General features: G+C 47.0%; 1 protein-coding gene across 1 annotated transcript in view; it reads right to left on the reverse strand.

The window, feature by feature from the left end:
• LOC146205156 (sodium-dependent noradrenaline transporter-like) overlaps positions 1 to 16,113 on the reverse strand; it is a 55,447-nt gene extending 39,334 nt beyond the window's left edge. The window contains exons 1-7 of the mRNA XM_084589842.1: positions 15,858 to 16,113; positions 15,489 to 15,701; positions 10,332 to 10,463; positions 8,959 to 9,187; positions 1,860 to 1,998; positions 1,592 to 1,726; positions 375 to 478 (exon numbers count right to left, since the gene is read on the reverse strand). Coding sequence (XP_084445968.1) covers positions 375 to 478; positions 1,592 to 1,726; positions 1,860 to 1,998; positions 8,959 to 9,187; positions 10,332 to 10,463; positions 15,489 to 15,701; positions 15,858 to 16,113 — 1,208 coding nt within the window. The remainder of the gene's footprint in view (positions 1 to 374; positions 479 to 1,591; positions 1,727 to 1,859; positions 1,999 to 8,958; positions 9,188 to 10,331; positions 10,464 to 15,488; positions 15,702 to 15,857) is intronic.
• Between the last annotated feature and the right edge of the window lie 3,742 nt (positions 16,114 to 19,855).

The raw sequence follows: 19,855 nt of genomic DNA on the forward strand, positions 1-19,855 counted from the left end.
GCGTATTGAGAAATTTCCACTATTTGTGCACCGTGGAAATTTGTGAGTACCATGTTTATAATAGTACAGGCGGGAAAACCTTGTAATAAGGCACAAAACAAACAATCTTTTTCTATTCGTCTGACGGCTTTGAACGACATGCTTAAATGTAAGCCAAAATATTAGGTGCAATGCCTTGCGCGATGCCCAGTAAACCTGATACGCCATTTTCAGAAGCCCTCTGAGCTCAACCTGATCTTGCGTCGTCCTAATAACGAATGCCGGGCTTCATCAGAGAGCTCGGCTAATAAGGCACCCCGCGGGGCCCGCGACTGAGCGGTCGCTGGTACGCGACAAGAGAGGCCGATGCGCGCAGAGAGGGTTGGTGCGCGTACCTGTAGCAATTGTTGTGGAACGGGTTGTAAGAGGCGTACGTGAGGTGCACGCCAAATCCGACTCCCACCGAGTAGAAGACCTGCACGGCGGCGTCCACCCACACCTGCGGCAGACAAAGCACGCGCTGTGAGCAAACGCGTGGCCCCGTGCGAACCCACGCCGTGTTTACAAACGTGAGCACGCGCGTGGCTCGGCGAAGCCTGTGACGCTGCCGGCCGCCGAGGGCCGCGAACCCAGTGGCTTGTGAGTGAGCACTTGGCTGTGAGACGAAACAACGCATTTTTCATCGGAGATTAGCTTGTATTCATCTTATGACTACCGTTGTTTAAACAACGGTTTTCTCTTTAATTTTCAAACAGCGTCTGAAAAGAAAAAAGCCTTTATGCGGAGGAGAGGAAGGCGGGAAAGTGGGGAGGGCAGACCATTGGACCTGCGTGTGGAGTCCGCAGTGCCGCTATCAGTGCTTAACTGCGATGAGAAACTTCAGCACGTGCTGTCTGGTGGCCATCAGGCGTTGGTGTCGGGTTCGATCCCCGGATTAGGACAAATTTTTCTTTAACTGCGAAGATTCTGGGCAAGCTGTATAGCTTTGCTTTGTAGCCGTATGGCTGCGCTTGGGTGGATGTCAATGAGTAATTACACGCTTATTAACTGCTTGGTCTATGGCAGGATGCAGTTATGCGCGCGTAGGTCATTTCTTCATATCTGCCTAACTCATACTTGTATATTGTCTTACAAAAATTCTGGGTTATTATTATTATTTTTCTGTTGTTTCATCACTATGGTATACTCTCCCGCTATGTTTGCCCCTGTTCACGCTGATGCATTTTCGCTCCGGTTTCCTCCCCGTCGGCCGTTGTTCATGGGGCAGCCCTACACTAACCAATAATGGAGGTAGGCACCAGCTCCTTTTTTGTCACAGTAAACACTACCTCCCCCATTGGTAGCGTAGAAGAGGAAAGAAACACTGACGTACACTGTGTAATGTGAGTGGCACTGATCGAGAACAGGTGGTCGAGTCTAATGTGTTACGTCTGCTTGCGCACCTTGCGTGATAATACGTGATCATCGCTATCCATTGTAGACTGCTTTTCTGAGCTCAAAGGTTGGCTGGGTAGCACGAGGTTAACAGCGTTGAGGTGTTAATCGGCTCCCTGTGAGTGTCGTCTGTTCGTTCGTGTACGTCTTAAAGTCCCAAGGCGAGAGTGCAGCTCACCTGCGTGTCGAGCAACTTGGCGACGTTTGGCTTCAGGTAGTACTGGACGCCTTGGCCGGCACCCGGCAGCAGCACTCCGCGAAGCAGGAGCAGCGTCAGGATGAAATAGGGTGCCGTGGCCGTCACCCAGACCACCTGCGCCTCTTATCGTTCACAACTGGAGAGCGCAGCCTGCCGCCTAAACGAAGACGAGACCACACAACACAGCGCCTGTGTTGTGTGGTCTCGTCTTCGTTTTCGCGCTGTTTTTTCTTCATCTGCCGCCTACCTTTCCCGAAGAACTGACGCCCTTGAAGAGCGCCAGGTAGAGGATGATGAACACCAGTAAGACGCAGAGCAGCAGCTGCCACTTGGGGCTGCCCAGGTCGTGCATGCCGGGACTCGTGTGCAGCTCCAGCACGGCCCGACTGCGAAGCCGAACGAGCCTCCTTTCTTTGCGTTTGCCTCTACTATTAACACATGGATTCAACTAAGCGTCCGTACGCGTTTACACCGGAGGTGCTGCGCTTGAACGCTTTTTTTTCTGCTCCACCCCTTGGCATACTACCCACGTCTAGCACGCGGCTGGGAGAATGCGTATCGGCAGGGCATAAGCAGCAAGACATCGCTGACTAGGTAAAGCTCGCCAGTTTCGCAAACTTTTTGGCACGTGTTAGGCTTCAAACGCTCCTCGAGGTGTGGAGTCGGTAGAAACACTAATATGTTATACTTTAAACAAACACTACTTCGTGTTATGGAAGCCTTCTGCGTGGTTTATCAAAAAAAAGTATATATATATAGACGTGCTTATTCACAAAAGTTTGCAAACTAGGATATAGCAGCGTCCACATGGCATTTACTCGTGCCATTTGTGGTACGCTTATCACTATAGTGAGAGCAGTTTGTACCAGTAAAAGCAGTTTTCAGGCCGGCTGTTCGTCATTTATGTTTGCTGATTGGTTAAACTTATGACTATTTGTAATTTTACTGCGCCCGCGGACACGCTGTTGGAGTGGCATTTTAGACGCGTACTCATCAGTTTAGACGCCTCGACACACATATGTCCCCATGCGCAGCTGGGTCTGCATGTGGAATATATTCATGAGAGTGGGGCGCGAAGTTGTGCGAGTTGCCTGTCATAATAATTCTTCTGTTCGGCCAACATTTTGTTAAATATTCAAAGACAGCAAGCGAAAATATTCTGACTGAAAGGTGCAACACGACCTAACCGCCCCCGTAAATCTGATTGTGCCACAAAGAAAGCGCGCCCCCAGTGAAACGAACGAACTCGCCGTTGATGCTGCCCACCGCCGACTGCCGCAGGCAACAAGTCAGCGACCAGCTGACTCGCGCACTTCGGTTACTGCCTATCCAGTGTTCTTGCGCTTTTCGAGCGGAAGAAATACGCGGCGAATTCTTCGCGAATACCGCGAGCTTGCGATGGCGTTGCCGTTGATCTCCACGACACTATAGGCGAACGACGGGGTGTCCAAAAGCAGTGGTATAAATAGCGGCGGCGGGTCTGACAGCACCGGCTTGCTTCGAAGGGGCACAGAACGGTCTCAAAAGAAAGCCGGACACAGCGCGGCGACCGGTGTCGTAGGTGGCACAGTGCACGGCTCGATAGTAGCCATGGTAACCGCAGGGCCTCGTGTCCCGTCCGGAATCGCTCAGGGGCCGCCCAACCCCCCGGGTCTGCGAAGGCCTCGAGCGGTAGATAAAAGCGGGCGCACGTGGCCCACCGGGGTTTTACGGCTGGCCCAGACGGACCCTTTACGGTGGCGCGCCTTCTATCAGAGCGCGGCTGGTGGAAAGGAGACGGGCCCGCGTTCAGTTATTGTTTAAAGGCTTTTGTGTCTTCCCGAGTTGCTTTTATTAAGCCACTCGTACTGGGTGATATATACATTAGTGCGCATGAGCAAGCTGGCTGCGACCGATTCCGCAGCTACAGTTCCTGCCTGCTTCGCCCGCGAGAAAAGTGAGTTCTCCACCACTAAGAGCTTTCCTGTCGCCGCCGCGTTGTGTGCGCCGTTATGTGGAAGCCTTTCTTTATCTGCAGCCGCCGATCGGGTGTCGCCTCCTTCGCGCCCGCTTTCTTTGGTTTTGGGAACGCGCTTTTGCTCTGTTCGCCAAGGTGGGAGACAAGGGTGCGGTCTTTCTTTGCGAGTCGCTGCTGTCGGTGTCAGCTGTCGGCGAAAGCGCAAGCCACGAGTTTGAAGTAATTGTCGCAGGCAGCGGGACATCTCAGTCGCTCCGGAGAAATCGTTTATTTTCCCGCCCGGTAACGCAGGTTGCGAAAGTGTCCGGTGGAGGGCCCCGTTTGCTCGCGTCATTTTTGTGTCCTGTCTCTCACTCCCTCCCCGTTTTCTTCTCTTTCTCTCTCTTTTCTTTTTTTTTTTTTTGGCTGATGCTGCGCGTCTTTGATTCCGTACTTTCGTCTGCCAGGAAACTTGCGACAGAGCGGAACTAACATGGAGGGGAGGGGGGATCCGTTTCCGTAGCTATGAGGGACAAAGTGAGAAATCAAAACGTCTGATGAATGCAGCTTGTGTGGAGGGCACAGTAACGCGTGCTTTTCTTTATTTTGTTGACAACTCCGAAGTGCCAAATGAAGCAAAAAGAACATACAAGCGACAACCACTTTCTTGCATTTATAATCGCTAATCACACAAATGAATGATTAAATCGGCACTGTAAGTAATCTATCCGAATTTTAGCATAAAAGATATTCAACTGTAACCAAATTAATAACAACCGTTCATTTCGTTGTGTTCGCCCTATAGACACTAATGACCAAGTTGATCTAATATTTCTAGAATTCAAAAGAGCTTTTGGCAAACTCTCATGATAAATTAATCCTGAAGGTTAAAGCGATCGGTTTTCATGAGGTGTTAGCAAGACTAACTAACCGTAAAATGTATGTCCCAATCGATGGGGAGAATTGGACACTCTTGCGGTCATTTTTGGGGTGCCTCAAGGGAATATACTTGTGCCTTTATGATTTCTTTTTTTTATTAATGGGCACCGTTCAAACAGTTGTTCCTGGTGTAGAGATTTATTTGTTTGCCTGTGATCGCGTGCCGTACAGTAGCTTGGCATGTTCTAATCGCCACACTAATCCCGATATCTAACTAGCATCCTTGCATGATGACAGAAATAAGGCATGGTCCTGAAAAGAAGAAACAAACTTCCTTCGCGTGGCACGTAAAAAAAAAAAAAAAAAAAGTCTGTTTATTTCAGGTATCACCGGGCAGTCACCTACATGAATACCTAGGTGTAACATTAACAAACCCTCTGTCCTAATAAGTTCGTCCGCATTTCACAAATAAGCAATGTTTTCTACGGAATAAAATTTCGAAAGCTTTTTCTCCCGTTGAACTACTCGTCTATAATTAATTCGCTTATCGGACCTAAGCTCGAATATACACGCCTAGCGTGGGGTCCGTATAATAAAACCGATATTAAATAACATTGAAAGAATTCAAAATAAAGCCTAAGATTGATTTATTCCAAAATTTTCACCGTTCTATTCTCCGCCTGAAACAATATATTATAACAATAGCCGACCCCTTGAGGCAAGAAAGAAACATCCACCGCTAAAAAAAAAAAAAAAAAAGAACGTTTTTTTTTTTGCTCATAAATAAGCAAATTGGCGCATGATCCGGCACCTTACATGCATCTTCTTTAGCTACACGCCTCCCTATTCTCATTCTCCACGCTTTGCTCGAACTTACACGTTTAAATTTTCTTTTTCCTGCGTTAGCACAGGAGAGTGGAACTCACCGACCTATAATGAGCGACTGCGCATAGTGATCCTGCGTACCTCATTTTAGTCGTTCATTTTTCTTGCTGCCCTTGTATCTGGAATACGTACTTCTGTATTCTGCTGTGCTTGAACCTGTAATATGATCTGTAGTATGAAATAAACAAACTTGTTAAATAAAACAAGTTTACCGATACGCGGAAATAAGACGCACTGTTGTGAAGATCCTGGGAACAACCTCGTAGCAGAAACTGGCTGCGAGATATCGTGGTTTGTCATGCCTGAACCGTGTTTTATGCGTGATAAAAAGCCGAGGTCGTAGAGACCCAATGAGTTTGCCTTGAGGACGGTCCCAAATCCGCGCTCAGCATGAAGTATGCTTTGAAATATGCCCTCGCGACGCTTGCTGCAATAAATACTTTCGGGCACCGGCTTGCGATTCGTGTGACTGATAACTGTGCCAAGCGGAAATTAGAATGTCAGCTTCCCTTTTTCCTTTCTTCCTCTCGCAAATTCGTCCAATGTCGCGCATTACGGGAATGGTATATGGAAGCAGCTAACCTCTACCTTCTATTTCGAGCGTCGAGCGTCGAGCGTCGAGCGTCGTAACCACTGCGCCACCCCGGCGGGGTGGCGCAGTGGTTACGACGCTCGACTACTGTTCCCAAGGACGCGGGATCGAATCCCGGCCTCGGCGGCAGCTTTTCGGTGGAGGCGAAAAGCAAGGCGTCCGTGTGCTGTGCGATGTCAGTGCACGTTAAAGAACCCCACGTGGTCGAAATTTCCGGAGTCCTCCACTACGGCGTCTCTCATAGCCTGAGTTGCTTTGGGACGTTAAACCCCACAAACCAACCAACCAACCATCTACCTTCTATTTCGTTTATAGACACAGGCGAACACAGGTCAATGTGGTTGGGTACAATACGTAAAGAAGCTGCATTTTCTCCCATGACGACTTCCTATACAGCTGCCTATAATCGCCGAAGGACGCTGCAGCCGAGCACGAGCTCAGGGAGCCGATATTTGTGTAGCGTGCAGGAGTGCATGGTTTAGGAAAACATTAAGCATACATTTCGTGCAGCTGTACACCCAGATAGCAAAGAGAACATGATCTGCCTTCCGGAAGCTCTGCATTTAAGGGATAACGATGACGAAACTGACACATAGGCGGGAGACAAGAAAGAACTTATACCACAGTGCTGGTGGTGCAAAACGCAGAAAGAAATTATTGCATGAGCAGTCGCAGTAATCGAAAATATATAGCTTTGAACACCTGAAGAAAGAACCTGAAGCAAAATAAAACTAAAAATGCACGGAATAAATAAAACATGGACCTTAATCAACCAGGCGAAATCGCGCTTGCGACAGCCTCGATTCTAAAAGAACGTCAAAAATATCCATCTAGCTAACTATAGAGCTAGCTCAAAGACTAGATTTGCTTACACTGCTGGCGCATTTCGCTCATTAAATAACGGCATAGCGTACCTCTATCGAAGGCTTCGAATGTGAGCAGGCAGAGTGCATAATGGACAGTCGGACTGGCTACGCTACGACATTTCTCGCACTATGCTGCGAACCTGATGTCACTGCCGATATGCTCGTAGTATCAGTTGTTGCCTTGTTTACGAATAACAAAAATCAATTGATTCTCTCTCACAAGCTGTCGAACTGCTGCTTCAGTCTGAGCAAAGCGTGCCAAGCAGGCAACATTTTCTTTTATTGCAGATTCAGGAGCTCTTCTGCATTATATGTTGATCAAAACCACAAAGTAGCCTTCAGATTTTGGCCTGACAATTATTTTTTATGGTTGGTTGGTTTATGAGGTTTAACGTCCCAAAGTGCCGTAGTGGAGGACTCCGGAAATTTCGACCAGCTGGGGTTCTTTAACGCGCACTGACATCGTACAGCACACGGGCGCCTTGCTTTTCGCCTCCATCGAAAAGCGGCCGCCGAGACCGGGATTCGATCCCGCATCCTTGGGATCAGTAGTCGAACGCCGTAACCACTGCGCCACCCCGGCAGGGCTTCAATTATTTTTTATGAACTGTATTGTATATTACACGAGGAACAACTGGAATTCATGTCTGATTTCCGGTAAATGGATTACTTCTGCAAGTTGTCCGGACCACGGTAACGCTAGACTAAAACATCAGCAGCACCATGGCTGCAATACCTCTCTAAGTTACTTAGCGGGTCCAAGAAATCGCGTGGCCTGCTATGAAGTTTACTCCAGGTAATGTTTACAAAGTTGTTATCAAGGAGAACGTTCTCAGCTTCACTTCGTACGCTACATTCAGTTCGTGAGCTCAGCTTCCAGACCACATCAGAGCCAAAAAAACAAAAAACAAAAAGCAAACCAACAACAACAGCGAAGTTGTGCAAATCGAATCATTCTAGAAGCCTCATAAATGCTGAAGCAAAACATCGTCTGCTAGTTTTGGATAGAGCACTATGGCTGTTTTAACCATGTTTGATGTTTAACCCCAGCTCTCCAAAATCGCACATTACTGCCCGTAAGACATCCCGAGCTCTAGTGGGGGTTGGAAGAGCGCCAGTAAGTAGATGCGTACTGTGGTCACACATCCACACAACTATGGATGGCTAAGACACCGAGTTCGTTCAAAAGTTGCAATCTTATAAGCCTAACGTCCGTGTATCGCTGTAGTCTTGTGACGCGAAGAAAGTTTTACGCTATAGCTTGAAAGCCCCGGGTCGCAGAAAACAAGCCGTCGGATTTGTCATCGTTGTTATATAAGAATCTCGCCTAGTGGACAGGGTAATGGCGTCAGAGCCACGTGACCTCGTTCGGGAAGTGAAACACCCCCCAATGATCACGTTAAACGCTTCGTCACGCGACGAAAACATGGCAGTGAATGCGAATACAAAAGCCGCCGCGCGTGTCCAACCACTTAACTTTATAAAGCGATCGATTAAAAAGTGTTTTCAGGTTTCAGGCGGGCTTTGAACCCACACATTTTGGTTTACCAGCCAGGCACGGTATCGGCTGGGAATAAGCGGGAGTTTACATGTATGCCGAGTAAGGTGGTATCTCACGACTGCGCATGGTGAGAGCTAGAAGTAACAAAACAAGAAAACGAGCAGCAAAGTTGGCGTACCGTCTTTGCTTGGCGTGGCATAGTGGCGACGAATCGAGGAGAATCTGCGTTCCGGTGCAACGCAGCTTTGTGGATTCAGCTTTCTCCATTCGGGCGCTGCTGTATAAACTGCGCGTCTTTAATATCTTACGAGTGTATGTTAATGAGTGTATATGATTAGAAAGTACCACAGGCCGCAATCGCGACATGTTTTGTTTGTTTTTCAGATTCACTTGCAGCTATCTCTGCGTGCAGAATTGTTGAGCGTGTATGCTACATGGCTTCCATGCTAATCTTGCTAACAAATTGTGCACATAAGACAACTCGAAACAGTTACTAGCTACAACTTACGACGATCCGTACCATGTCAGTCAGCACCCATTAAACGGGGACCTATGCAAAAGACGACGGAACGGCGCTGTTCGAGCAGAGGCAAGCAACACTAACTTGCTGGATGCGTCCTGTTGAGACAAACACGAAAGCCTGGCAAATGAAGCAGACCTCAATAACATATTCCGGGGAGCCCTTACTTGAAGAACTCCAGGGCGGGCGAGGTGCGGTTGTCGGCGGCTGGCGCCTCCGAGTCGTTGTAGGCCAGCGTGCCGCTGTAGCAGGTGGCCGTGTTCCAGGGGTTGCCACACCGGGACCACGGCAGCTCAGCGCGGAAGGACGAGAACATGAAGTACAGCGCCCAGCCGATGATGACGTTGTAGTAGAAGGAAACGTACCAGGACACCAGCACTGAACAGTAGCCCACGCCTGCGCCCGCCGGCGCTCTTAGCACACAGGCCGACGATGAGACCACAATGAGCGCATCGAAAGCATATTAATGAATTTCCCCTTGCGAATTTGTCACGTCTGTACATGTTTTCGCTTCACATATTAGTAGGTGTACAAGTCGGGCGCATCTCATGGTTAAGGTGTGTAGGGCTCGTAGCGCGCCGCGCATTCGAAGGCCGCGCCACTTCCCAATGCTCCCTGCGCGGTGCCCGTTTCCCTCTCCCCGCTCGCTCGGGGATAACCGGTCCCGCGCGAGGGGGGTATAAAAGAAGGCACGCGCCGCCGTCTCGCCCCTCTTGGTCCACCAACCAACCCTGCCTCCTCGTTCCTGCTTCGCTCCTGGCGCTCTCCACGGAAACGACCCGCAGCCACCCGGAAGACGACCTAGCACCGACTTCGACGATCCCTGTGAGATTAAAGATGTTTGTCATACGGCTCACTGTGTGTTTGTCGTGCGCATCCCTCGGGTAGAGCAATCGCCCACAGGTGTAGAGCAGACCATCTCTCTTACTCGCTAGATGTAAATACATATTCGGCTTCAGAATTGTGGATACCGTAAAATACAGCTATAACCATTTCAATAATACTCATCTACTAACTATCTCATATGAGAAACTGCATGAGAGCTTTTTGGTCAGTGAAAATACATTTAGTTGAGAAAATAAATTTTCTCTCTTTACATTTCTCTTGTGTGGATCCCTAGCAGCAAGTACCTGTCTCTAGCCTTGGTTACTTAGACAGGTCGCGCAAATGTGCCCGATACTTAGCTGATGTAGTTATCGCGGTGCCTCTGACATCGACATGTTTTCCAGGAGGCGGAGGCAGTTTTTGCAGTGGTCTACATGTGCGCGAGTTTTCATAATGCGTAAAAGGTGAATGACCCTCATCCATGGGGGGTGCTCGGAATTTCCCGCGCGGCCTTCACGATGCATCCATCAGTGTCAAGCCAATGCTTCCCAGCAGCAATAATTTCAACTTTTTCGTTGTTTTCTTCGGTTGGCGCATGTACATCCTGGCGGGTAAATATATTTACTGTTTTTGCATCACCTTAGGACAGAAACCCAGACGACAGGTGGAGACAGACACAACAACAGCTCTTCACCGGGACAGTTGTCAGACGTACCTTTAAAGAGTGGGCACAGCTTCCAGACGCTGATGGGACCTTGCCTATTGTACTGTCCGAGAACGAGCTCCATGTAGAAGAGCGGAAGGGCCCCAAAGATCAACATCAGCATGTAAGGTATCAGGAACACGCCTGAGGATGTAGAGAAGAAAATGGAGTGTGGGTAACATTAGACGTAAAACCAGGCAACATCCACCAAAACTCCAGCATATGCGTATCAACCGCCGGTGCTATTCCCCCCCCCCCTTTTTTATACTATAGTGCAGCGCAACTTGTTCAAGATCACGCGCAATGTCGCCTAATCTCAAAAGAGCGCAACCGCGTCTCCTCCCTGCGCTTCCATGTACAGCACTGGTGAAAAGTTCGCGGACCAAACGGTCTGCTTTTGAGCAGCATATTGGAGCACTCACGGTGGTACCCTTAGAGACAAAAGTGACCTTGAAATGTTAGAAAGAGAACTGTTTTCATACAGTGGGGGTCCAGAGCTTGAAAGGTGCCTTGAATGCCCCACTACACGGCTGTAGCGCAAATCCTGCGGCCTGTAGATATTTCAACAAGGGTATACACTCTTTCCGGCTCTCTACAAACTATTAGACCTCAAATGGATCGAGGGCACGTGCGTACGCGTACCTCAGTTTTGCCTTGGCCTGCCTTAATCGAACGAAGCGTAAATACGAGCCGGGCCTCTTTTCCGAACAGTTGGCATTTCGAACGACGATGCTATAGGGTTTGTGAAGAGGAACATTTTCGTCCTGCTTTCTTCGTTCTTTAACTTCGCGGCATATGCAAATTTAGCCCGGGCACGTTTCTACCAAAGGAAAATATATCGACTTAATGTTGTTTCATGCAAATGAGAGGGACGTATGTTTGCAGAAGAGGAATACACACGCCTCTCCTAATCCGCCAATTGCTACCAATGTTTCGTGGGGTCACGTGACAACTGCCACGGCTGCTCTTCGCAACGCGAAAAGAAAAGAAAAAAAAGAAGATCCTCCGTAGAGCGTTCGTGCCGCAGGACTCGAAGCGGGCAAACTCGACAACAGCAGCAATAACGGCAAAGGGCGCCGATATTTGTCGAGCTGTCGAAAAGAGCGCGGCGATACCGTGTGCTTTGCATTATAATTGACCGGAGTTGTTTGAGGCGCGCATTGTACAGCGCGCCATTCATGTGAAAATCAGAGGGGGGCGCCAGTCGGTGGCACCTGACGGCAAGCGGCTCGGTCTGCGCTGCTTCAGGATTCGTTAACAGAGACCCGATTAGCGCGTCTGTAAGCGTGCCGCGCTGTGCGCGCAAGCTGCGTTTCACAGCTGACCTGAGCCTATATGCATATACAGGGCGCAGAAGCACCGTGCACCGCGTTCCGCCGTCACCATCCCACAAATACGCCCTTTGCGAGCCGCCTGCTTTTTGCTGCCTCCAATGCTCGCGGGCAGATCACCGATAAGCGTCGCCACGATCCACTGTCTCGATAGTGCTGTAGAATGTTTAAAAGGGGCCATTTTATTGCGCGGTGGAGCTCCAGAGTATCAGAAAAAAAAGGGGGGCCTAGGAGAAGTCGCCAAAATCCGTAACAAAGGATGTAGCGAGGCCGCTTGCAAGGGCTGAGTGTAGTTCTTGCGCAATTTTTTTTTTAGTATGAATAAATTAGTCTCTTATTTTGCGTCTCATACATCGACAGCGCCTTTCTAATACTGTACCCCTCTTGAACTAGGACACCGTTCTATTTTCACCAGGGCAAAGAAAGCTTGCGGGACATATTATTCGGCCGCGGCCGAAATGCGCGCAATGTATGGCGCATACTGACCCCGACCGGCGCTCCCATGATGAATGGCCTTAAAAACGGTGTTCCGACTTCTGAGGTCGCCTAGTAATGGTAACAAGTGTTGCAAACGCCTTCTAGCGTGTGTGCAAGCTTTTTTTTTTTCTATTTTCATCTTCTCTTGTATGTGCAGGATGGCCAACGGGACGTTCACCATGTCTCGCAGTCTGCTATGATGTGCGAGCCGCAGCTGCAACCAGAAGTTCACGGGACAAAGTCTTACAGCCTTCCCGCATGCCAGAAAAGACATCCGGGCAGTTTTTGTGTCGGCGCCGGACTATTTCGACGGCCGAAATCACTGGAGCGAGCTAGTCGCAAGCCATTTTTACGCACTTTGTATATATATATATATATATATATATATATATATATATATATATATATATATATATATATATATATATATATATATGAAAGAAATAAGCCAACAGTCAGCGAGGCCAAGGAAAGCGTTGGGGATGGTACTTTTTCTTTTTTTTTTTTTAATGTTTACTTGGATAATCACAGAAATTAGTAATGTAATCTGTTTAGGGGAAAGATAATTAGACACAAAGTAGAAGAATATATATATATATATATATATATATATATATATATATATATATATATATTGTTTGATTTTTTTTGCCGCTGGTATCCTTGCACGAACTGTAGCTTCAAAGAATTTATATTTAAGCTGGTTGCCGCATAGTTTTCTTTGTACAGTCTTCACCAAAAGTTCGGAGCATTAGATACCGGCTTCTGACCTACGGAGTACGGCTCGTAATACATAACCAGTGTTGTAAATCTCGGAATGCAAAAACGTTTTGGTTTCTGCTCGCTCCGATGGGTGCAACATCCAGGAATACTGCAGGACCCCGATTACAATGTTTAGACACAAACCCTCTGGATTCTTTACGTACAATTTTCTACGTACAAAGATTGTGCACGCTGCGGTTGGCATGTTTCCTTCCGCGCATGCTATGCTACCACTTCTGGGCTGTGCAATTCTTGTGTGCTTCCTTACTAGCACTTTGTCCCGAGAATAAACTTCAGGGCCGAAAAATTTGCAGGGTACGTGTAGCTAACATTCTTGACATTTTTCTCATTTCGATAATATATCCGTTTTCTCCAGCCTGCAGTTCTAGAGAGCATATGAGAGCGTGTGTTGAAGGGTTTTTATGCGTTCTTACTCTAACACTTATCACACCCATATGTAATATTCTCAAGTAACCTCTTACGGCCATTTAAAAGGTAACAAAATGAATGAAAACAATGGAAACTATTGACAAAAAGAAAACATTCGCCCAGCGATTCCGATGAAAGAGAGCGAGAAGGAAGGATGAAGCTGGCAGTAAGAATAATTATTGTGCCAGTTTTGTGACAATTCTATTCTACCTTACTAGACCGCGTAATCTTAAACACCCAGACATAATTTTTCGAATCATATTTTTATTTTTTGTTTTTGCGCGGCATCGCGAAGGATCCCATGTCGCAGAAAAGCCGGTGTCGTTGGCCGTGAGCGAAAAATTGTCATGATTCACAGCCACGTGGCCTCGCTCGGGGACCTCAAACAACACCCACGTTAACTCTTACGAGAGTATGCTTATGAGTGTGTGTGTAATTAGAGAGGGTCGCAGGCCGCTATAGTGCTATATTCGTAAGGTGGAGATTAAATGTCCACCTATTTTTTTCCAGAGCTTTCAAGAAATTTTTTAACAATTTGCTACCTCATAAGCTTAATTATCTTGCCATTGACCCTAGTGCTTTAAAACATGCTGAACGCTTTCTCATTAATCCTTCACAATTGGTCTCAGCAAACAGCCATAACTTGCTGCGTTTTGATGTGCACTCCGAAGTACCTGTGGGACCTGTACTAAGACCTTTACTAATTCTTTAATTTTTATTTAAACAATAAACTCTCCTCTCAGATATATGCTATCATTCTCCTGTTTCTTGACTACTGTGTTATTTTTAGGGAAACAAACAAAAAAAGAAATCTCATGATATTAACTGCGTTTAGGATGATCGAACTACGGCTGGGAACTGGTGTGAACTACGAGTAATGGAATTCATGGAAATTCATGTGTACCCGCATCTTTTTTGAACAGCATACATTTGGAAAAATTAAATTCTTATAAGTAGCTGGGCATGTCGCTCTATCTGACCTTACTTGGTAGGCCCAAATTAACAGTGCAAACCGCTTGCTTGACCACTTGCGTCGTTACTTTCCCAGCGCTCAATCGTCGTTAACTTTTTGATTGTACAAGAATCTAATATCTCTAAAAATAGAGTATGCATCGACTGTGTGGGATTCAAGCTACAAAAGTAATTAACGACAAAATGAACTTGTTGAATATAAGTGCGTACGATTTATTTATTGAAATTATAGCCAAACCGAAAGTATTACAGCCATGAAAGCTGATCTCAGCCCTTTGAAATGATCCGCAGAATGTCTCGCTTATGACCATTATGACCACTGCACAACGAGTTGTTTCAATTATATTATGTTTCCCATCGTATCTATCATCATCATGAAGTTGCTATGAGTAGTTCGAATACATGTGCTTTCTTGCAGCTTTTCATTCCTCGAACATAAGCTGACTAGAACCACCTTCCCTTCAATATTATTTTATTCTATGACACCTAGCATGCTCGTAATGCATTATGTAATATTACAACAAGAAATTATTTGCATTACTACAGGAACACCTATTGTATTTATTTTTGTTATGAAATGTACTCCCCTGTGAACATTTCAATTGCGCATTTTCGGTCTCGTTTTGTAACTTAACCCACTCTTCTCTTTGGAGAATGCAGTGACACTGATAGTATAGAAATAGAAGAATAGAATAATATCCAATATGTATGTTGTGAATACGTGAGCGTGTGAATAGAAAAAAAAATTAAATAAACTCCTTTCTGAGCTTTCCCATGACAGCGGGAAAAGCTGTACCACATAATTTACAAAACCGATTAGCTGCTGTACGACGTACAAAACTCGAAGTATAATACAGAAGCTTACCTCAACATTGTATTTATTCGTAATTCTGCGTGTGATATAAAAAGCAAAGCTGGGGGTGTGGTAATGTTAGCGTCTGCAAGGAATGCTGGGTGAGTTGCTTGTTAAGAACGCTAAGCGATGAACGCAAACAAAGCGAACATGAACAGTGCGCTTGCTTGTGCTTTATGGTGCAATTTAAACGTCAGAACAAGGAAGCGTTCAAGGAAGGATTAGTAATTCTGAGATCTCGAAATCACCTCTGCAAACGATATAATGTACCAAATTGACGGCCACTTATGTAAAGCAAGGTCATCGTTAGGACGCGCTCAACCAGGACTGGGAGGGCGCCCTCACCTCCACCGTTTCTGTAGCAGAGGTAGGGAAACCTCCACACGTTGGCCAGGTCGACGGCGAAGCCAATAATGGAGAGCAAGAAGTCGGCCTTGTTCTTCCACGTTGGCCGCTCGCCGGGCGCCTCGATTGGCTTCACGGGAACCGTCGACGTCACTCCGTCAGCCAGGATGACCGCCGTCTGGCCCTCGGTGCCACTCAGGTGGTCCACGTATTCTGCGCGGTCCAACGTGCAATTATGCCAACACAAACAGTCCTGCTGTTAGAACTGCATTCTCGATTGACAATTCTCGGAGGTAATGAGAAATTTACGACGAACCAGGTCTGCTCTCTCGTGGAGCTTGGTGCTGCCCTAAGTAGCGGTGTACTCACCCGAAGATAGAGGAGTGCTGGTGGACGAGCAGTAGCCGTCGTCCCGGATGGCCGAGTGGCGCATCCTGCGCACTTTGTTCTTCTCGAAGAAGACGGGGCTGTCCTTGGACGGCGCCGGCGAGCGCGGCCCGGGGCTCCTGTGCGGCAGTGGCTGGGACCGCGGGCTGGCATCGTGCACCGCCTCGTCGGCCGGCAGCAGCGGCTCAGCAGCCGGCTGCGGCGACTTGGCGGTCGCCACGCTGTTGTTGTTGGGCATTGCCTGCTCACTGGGCGCCTTCCGGGCGCACCGCTATGCGGGGCCCCGCCGAGCTGCGAGGAAACGGCGTTGCTAACAAACTCCGATAACTCAGTTGCTTCACGGGGTGCACAATATATTGTTATGAAGGCCGGACCCCAGCCGGTACGTTCGGAACAAAAATCTGGCTTTCGATGGTATCCTTTGACTCCCCTGGTATGTACACTGTCGTTAATTCTTATAGCGAACACGTGAGCGCATAGCAACTGTTTGGAGCGCCGATACGTCCGGCCGGGCCGCACTTCGGAGCCAAGTGGGCAGGCCATGCGAAGCACCACCTCCAGGTCTGTCAGTGCAAGCGCCATATCGACTCGTTGCGTGGCTGGGTCAGGCGGACCGACTTCTGAAACCGCTTGCTCCGTGTTAACCCTAAGACTGTGCACGTACCTTGACCGGATCCAATGTCTTTATATAATATACCCTGCGCAAAAGGGAAGCAAAGGCCCCCCCCCCCCCCCTCTCCATTAGCTCCCGTACCTTTACTCTGTCGTACCAGTGCCGTAATATTTAAAAGCGCAGATTTATGGCCGCTGAGATTTTTTGAATATACTGGGGCCGAGGACCCGTGATGTTGCGTTCCAAGAACCGCTTACTTGCAATCTTTACCCCCAGAAAGCCGGGGGCTGAAGGAACCGTTGTAAAAAGCCCGTTGTCGCGTAATTTTCAATTTCGCATCTGTGATGAAGCTTTTGTTTTTTAAGCGCACTATATTTTGTGTTGGAAGAGGAAAATCAACCGCACTAAAGAACACACGCGGAAGGAAGAAAACGACAGGACAAGCGCCAACTCTTATGAAAGCGCTTGTGAGAGTCAGCTTATGAGAGTTAGCACTATACAAGCTCCAACGCTTATGAGAGTTAGCGCTTGTCCTATCGTTTTCGTCCTACCGTGTTTGTTTTTCACCAAGAGTGAGTGCTTGTTCTGTCGATTTCTTCCTTCCGTGTGCGTTTTTCAGTGCGCTTGATTTTCCCCTTCCAAAGCTACCATGTCTAGCCCAGATCTATACATGTATTGTCAATATTTTCAACATCATTGCAATTCTATCGCACCAAAATAAATGTCTAATAGCCATTCTTAGTCTTTGAGCGGCGTTCTGGCCATTTTATATATATATATATGTATATATATATATATATATATATATATATATATATATATATATATATATATATATATATATATATATATATATATATATATATATATATATATATATACAAGTAATTGCTTCACACTGTTTCCAAGCTTATTTGGAGTCGACGTTTCGGCAGGAGCCCTGCCTTTCTCGAGGAAAACGATAGGACAAGTCTTGAGAAAGGCAGGGCTCCTGCCGAAACGTCGACTCCAAATAAACTTGGAAACAGTATGAAGCAATTTTTCACTTGTATGTAACCTCTAGCAACCAAGTACGTCTATTTACTTATGCTATATATATCTTGGACCAAGGTTTTAAAAAATACGGTTACCCCTAGTACAGTGAACCCAATTCAGAGCTGTTCGGAGTCGCCTATGCTAACCTCTAGTATTTTTTCGTTCACTAATGTTCATTAATTACTCAAGACTAATTAGCTATTTTCTAATTATTGGCTTGCGAGAAAAAGTGTCAATGCAAAAGCTGTAAATCTTCGCCAAAAAACGGATAGCTACGTTGTTTCCTTCACGCTACGACTTACGCCACCCTAATTATAGGCCTTCAAAAATGCTCTCACTAACCCGCTGTGCATACAGCCAGCTTCACAAGGCCCAGAAAAGGAGATTTTGTTATCGCTGGCTCGACTCAAGGCTTCAAACTGACGCTACAGTCCCGATGAGGTTTCTTTTTTTTTTCTTTTTAATTGCGCCAGACGTCGTTTTCGGCTGGTAAAAATTTCACTTTATATAAACGCTAGTTTGATGGAAACCACGTAACGACCTGTTTTTCAAGATCTGCAACTTCTGCATTCATATTTTTTCTCTCAACCCAATAATTACAAAAATAGCTAATTAGTCTTCACCAATTAGTTAACTTTAGTGAAGAAAAAATACTAGAGGTTGGCATAGGCGACTCTAAATAGCTCTGAATTGGTTTCACTCTGCTAGGGCTAACCGTATTTTTTAAAAGCTCGGTACAAGTTAGCTGGGATATATATATATATATATATATATATATATATATATATATATATATATATATATATATATATATATATATATATATATATATATATATATGAGGGGAGAGGGGGGGGGGCGCATGAGCTAATACACGAACCGTCCGTCCTCATAAGCTCACACCCCTCTTTATTCGACGCCGTCGGTAAAGTGGCCAAGTGATCAAATGAAGGCCAACTTTGGAAAGGTCACATTTTCGCCAGTTTGTTCAACTTTATATAGAGCGAGCAACCCGACATTTTCCCAACGGTTTCACATGTCGAACGTGACTGCTGCAAAGGATTGCCAGAGTCGACACCGCCTAGACGCATCCCAGGAATTGTATACCTCCTGTCACCGTCGCAGCAAATCACGTTGAACGGGAAGCGCGACAATCGATGTTGCAACCCGCTCAGCAAAACAAATGAAAGAATCTTTGAACGGGGACAATCCCGGGTTATTTTTCTTTTTCGTGACAAAAAGCTTTATCTCTTGCGGCGAATCTAACCGTTTCTTTGGCCACGTTGAAAAAACAAAAACAAAAACAAGAAGCCAGTGTCTGAGCCAAGTGAACATCGGCCGCAATGTATGTGCCGCAAAGCACGTGGAGGCGCCGCGAGGAGCTTATTCTGGCGCGTATGTCGGGACAGACGCGCGCGAAACGGTCTCCGCGGGGTGGTATATAGTATGTATAATAAATGGGCGTTTTGCGTCATTTGCGAATCGCGCGGAAGAGCCTCTGTGCAAATTGGTTTTCAGCATACGGGAGCGAACCAAACACTAAAGGAGGGGAAATAAAAATGCCGGGAAGAGTGGAAAAGCGGCGGAATTAAGCTGCCGCGAATGGGGGCGAAACAAAGAGGAGCGTGGTTTGCACGCGAAGGAGACGGACAGCGCTGGATCAGAACGAAAGAAATAAGAGAGAGAGAATGGAAAGGGGCTTTCTTATGCATCGGTTCGCGGTCCGTAATCGTTGTCGGCAGATAATGATCCGGAGAGTCCACCGCGCGCGCCCTAAATCTCGGCCAGAGAGCTGCTGTGATCCTGCAGGTTGTTCCCTATGATTGTCTTTCGCGTTTTGTGGCGATTATTTCGGCGCGTGCGCTCCGCGCCGAGAAATATGACACTCGGGAAAATGATAACGAGCGGCCTTGAGGCAGCCATTTGGAGCGCTCCACTGACCAGAAATCGATAGTTTTCGAGAACGAGCTGGCCGCGACTTGCCGGCAGGTGGCAGGTCAGGGAGTACGATATATTTTCACATTCGCTCGATTGCTCCGTATCGAAGGGCGCACCTATCGTTCGCGTAACGCAGAAGCGCTTGCGACAGGGAAACATGCACTGCGGTTTATATAGGTAGCGTCAAGACTGTACCCACTTGCGTGCCAAAAGACAGTGACTAAATGCAGCAGTCTTCTGCAGGTTCCATATCTACAGCGCGATAAACGAGACAAGAGAGAAAACATATAACGACAAACAGAGCGCTGACTGCACAACTGATTTTTCATTGCTTGTCCAGCCGGTATATATACCCCACTGGAAGGCAGAGATAGAAATCACGGCATAAAGAACA

This window comes from Amblyomma maculatum, chromosome 1, assembly GCF_055883805.1.
Source record: "Amblyomma maculatum isolate TAMU_Amacu chromosome 1, ASM5588380v1, whole genome shotgun sequence".
Lineage (NCBI taxonomy): Eukaryota > Metazoa > Arthropoda > Arachnida > Ixodida > Ixodidae > Amblyomma > Amblyomma maculatum.